Raw genomic sequence first — 4,416 nt, forward strand, 5'->3', positions numbered from 1 at the left:
AATTAGACCATAGAAACTGCAACTATGAACTAATTATGGAAAACATAAATCTAAAGTAACAACAAAAAATTTGTACTAAAGCATACCATATTATATGTTCACTGTGTAGATCTATTCACGTGGAGTCCAACAAAATTGGATTTTTCTATTTTACGATTTTATGTGATTTACTATGATTTTTCAAATATTTAGCCAAAATAAATAAAAAAAAGAAAAAGATAAAACCGTCTTTGAAAACTGCTTATACCGTATAGGGATGTAGACCGAATAATTTTAAAAGTTGAGGGAGGTTGTTTACCTGGTTCTAAAGTCGCAAAAGTTAAGTGAGACTACGTACTTTTTCCTTTTCCACAAACATACCACCACTGGCACCAGCCCACCACATGTCGGCAGGCCCGATCAGGTTTACGAAGGTAACACCGACGGACCGACCGGCCCCGAACCCCAACCGGCCCAATACTACCTGGAACCCGCACGCGACGCCAACCGTGGATCCTTTGTCTCTTTCTCCTCTCAGCTCTCCCTCCCTCGTTGGTGAATCGACTCAAACCCTAACCCCTCTCCTTGCCATTCCCCACCCATGGATCGCGACCGCTCCTCGCGCCGCACTCGCGACGACGACGGGCACCACCGATCCCGCGACCGGGACGATGACCGACACCACCACCGTAGTCGCCACGACACCGACGCTCGCCATAGGTGCGACGGCGAAGACAAGGACCGCAGCCGCTGCCACCACCGCGACAAGGACGGGGGCGGAGGCGGCGAGGATGACCGCCGCCACCGTCACCATCATGACAAAGACAACAGCCGTAGCCACCGCTACTACGACGGCGGGGACGATGACCGCCGCCGCGGGAACCAACGGTCCGTTTCCCCGTGTGAGTCCCCGCCACCCTCACCGAAGCGGGACTGCTCATCTAGCCGCCCGCGGGAGTCCGTCGAGCGCCGTGACTCCACCGACCTCGAGCCGTGGTTGTTGTCGCAGAAGCGGAAGGGCCACGAGGGCGGTGGCGACCACGAGGGCGGTGGCGATGGGGACGAGCTTGGCCGCGAAGGGGGAAAACAGGTCAGGGCATCCGTAGATCCGCCTCCGCCCAAGGAGGAGAGGCCTAGGTGGGAGCGCCGGAGGTTTGAGGATGTCGATGCGATTGGGAAGAATGGTGATGTGAGTAAGCTGGGTAAGGAAATCTCATCTCATGAGCAGAAGAAGGGGGAGCTATCAATTAACGAGGGTTCACAGAACGACAATGCGCGTAATGTAATTGTTATTACAGTTGCTGAGTTCCGTTTATTGTGTTTTCATGTTGATTACTAAAGCTTGGGCAAGAGAATGCTTATGAGTGCTAGTATATCCTTTTTGTCAAGTGAGCGATGGTCTTACTACTAGTTTCTGGGTTATGGAAACCTGGAGAAATGGAATGGCTAGATTATTGGGTCATACTATTTGCTTAGTTCGTAGAATATCTGTTCATAATCTGTCATCTGTCTAGAAAATGTTGAAGAGCTTAAAGTCTTTCTATAGAATCTGCGTTTTAAGGTTCATTTCTACTCAAGAATTTTATGCCATCTAAAAAATTGAGTTGTATTGCTTGAATGTCTCCTTGTGAAAATATCTTAGGAGATTAACAGTTACTGAGCTTGATTTGATTAGCCACTGTTATTACAATGCCAACTTTTGCCCTAGATTAAGTAAGAATAAGGTAGCTATGTCAATGCTTCCTAAGTCATAATTATGACTGTTTTGTGCTATCATAAGTCTATAGTATGCTTTGTTTGACACTTATCAGTTGGAAGTATGGTGCACTTATGCAGCTTTTCTTATTATTGTAAATACATTTTAACATGCTACTCAGCAGTCAAGACTTTAATGCAGTCCCCTATTGGTTCATGTTTGCCCAGTGATGGATAGTATAGTTATATTTTTGAGGAATCGAAATGATGTTTAAATATGAAGTTGTTTGAGGAATGTCATAGCATTTTTGCCCATGCTATAATCTGCCTATTGGCTGCAGATGCTACTTTTGCATTTGGTCGTAGTCTCTTTACTCTCGCAAGGCTGTGGCATTTAAAGTGAATGCCTATTAAAAATTGTTTATTTTGATATGCTAAGTCATATGCTGGCCAGGATTTGAAGATGCACTAATTTTTTGTGTGCTTTGGGCTATCCTGCACATTCCACTTGACCATTTTGTTAGTACTTTTTTTGGATGCGTTTGTTGTATTCTCTATCTTTTTTAAGTGCCATGTATTTTGAGACAAAATTGATGATTCATTATATTGCTATTGTTGGCTCACCCGAAGCGGGCTCGGCCCAGAACGAAACCACGAGGCCTCGGACGAGGTACCGATTCTCTGACTCACCCGAGGCCCCGCCCATAAGGCCTCGGACGAGGTACCGATTCTCCGCCTCACCCGAGGCCCCGCGCGTAAGGCCTCGGACAAGGTACCAATTCTCCGCCTCGCCTGAGGCCCCGCACGTAAGGCCTCGGACGAGGTACCGATTCTCCGCCTCGTCTGAGGCCCTGCACGTAAGGCCTCGAATGAGGTACCAATTCTTCGCCTCGCACGAGGCACCGCATGTAAGGCCTCGGACAAGATACCGATTGTCCGCCTCACCCGAGGCCCCGCGCGTAAGGCCTCAGATGAGGTACCGATTCTCCGACTCGCCTGAGGCCCCGTGCGTAAGGCCTCGGATGAGGTACCGATTCTCTGACTCGCCCGAGGCCCTATGCGTAAGGCCTCGGATGAGGTACCGATTCTCCAACTCGCTCGAGGCCGGCCCGGCATCAACCCTGTCACCTCTGCCTTGACCGACTTCTTTGACATGATGTCACATCCAACTAACGCGTTCAACCACTCCCGCGACGTCAGCCGAACGATGGCTCGATATAGCGGAGTGGCCGATGAGACGTGAGTCACATCGACGCCATGCCGTCCGGGACAGGATGGGGTAGGGGTTACCGGCTGTTGTGCTCGGCACTGTGCCCATGACTGACACCCGTGCTGCACTGTGCTGCCTAACCCTTGCTCCAAGGATAGCGCGGCGTGGAGAGTCAAGTCCGGGTCCCTGTAGCCTCAGAATCGACATACAAGACCAACTGCTCCCTCCGAGCCTCGGCTATCCGCTTCTGGGCCCCTGTAGCCTCGGGACTCGCGCCCGCCGAGCCCCCCCACAATGGTTCAGCCTCTGCACCGACTGGGCCTTAGCTCTCTATGTTGTCAACATACAGCGACCGACACGTCGTCCGTAGTAGGCACCATACCCTGTGTCAAGCCGCTGGAGCTCCCACGTCATGCACAGGGCCAAGCTCCTGTATCCTCAGAGTCAGCACAGCCACATCGTCGCCTCTACCCAGCCTCGGCTCTCCATGTCGGTCAAACATATATTGACCAGCACACCTCCAATAGAAGAAGGTGCGCATGCCACCACAGGAGCTCCCACGTCGCATAGGATTAGGCGTGACCGGCGCGTCGCTCCAGTTCACCGAGGACAAGGCCGCTCCACCGACTATACCACCACAGTGACAAGCTACAGGGCTCGGACATGCCGCCTCTGCTCACAAAACGCCATGTAGCAAATCCATGTATCGCCCCCGTGCCTCCCTTCGACTATAAAAGGGAGTGACCGGGGCCGCTTCTAGGCAAGGGGGACACATAGACAAGCAACGCACAACGCTCTGAAACACACGCGCTCCCTCACTGCAAGAGATCAACATCTCAAGCAACCCACGCCACTCCACACAGAGACCTAGGACTAGCTCCCTCTCTCGCCCAGCTTGTAAGCCCCTACTACAAGCACCTCGATGTAAGGAATACAAGATCGCTCTCTCAGGCTAGACGTAGGGCACCTATTGCCTAAACCAGTATAAACCTTGTGTCTCTTTGCATCACCATCCGGGATTAGGGGCACGCAGTATACTTTCACTAGTCGGTTGAGGACCCGCCAGACCAAAACACCGACAGTTGGTGCGCCAGTTAGGGGAGCTACTGCGTGTCAGCTTAGTCATCCCAACAAGTTCTGGATGGCAGACCCCGTGCGACCACTATGTCATGGCACAATGATCTGGTTCAGGAGCCTAGAGTTCATGTCTCTAGGACATGAGTACGATATGGTACTCCTCCCACCCAGAGCCCCATCGATCGACGATGACATCGTGCACCAGCAGCCTAGGTGCAGGCAGCGCCCAGGCCGCCGCTCTCGTCGCGCTCACCAAGCACGATGCGAGCGGGACCACCCCGACACCGCGCAAGCTTAGGGCAATGCACCGCACTCTGCCAGTATCCCATACCCAACTGTTGGTATAGAGTCCCTGGCTAGGGACTTGTCTAGCTTAAGCCTGGGCAAGGGAAAGACGCCGGTGGTGCAGTGCGATGCCCCATCATCGAGCTCTGCCCCACCACCTCCTGAGGAGT

The 4,416-nt window shown here is 52.1% G+C and overlaps 1 protein-coding gene across 1 annotated transcript; it reads left to right on the forward strand.

Moving 5' to 3' along the window:
* The first annotated feature begins 580 nt into the window (after positions 1-580).
* Positions 581-1,318, forward strand: LOC136468870 (pre-mRNA-splicing factor cwc25-like). The gene has a single exon (XM_066467278.1). It carries the CDS (start codon positions 581-583, stop codon positions 1,316-1,318), a length of 738 nt encoding a protein of 245 aa, XP_066323375.1.
* Positions 1,319-4,416: the final 3,098 nt, after the last annotated feature.

Source organism: Miscanthus floridulus, chromosome 8 (genome assembly GCF_019320115.1).
Source record: "Miscanthus floridulus cultivar M001 chromosome 8, ASM1932011v1, whole genome shotgun sequence".
In the NCBI taxonomy this organism is placed as follows: Eukaryota; Viridiplantae; Streptophyta; class Magnoliopsida; order Poales; family Poaceae; genus Miscanthus; species Miscanthus floridulus.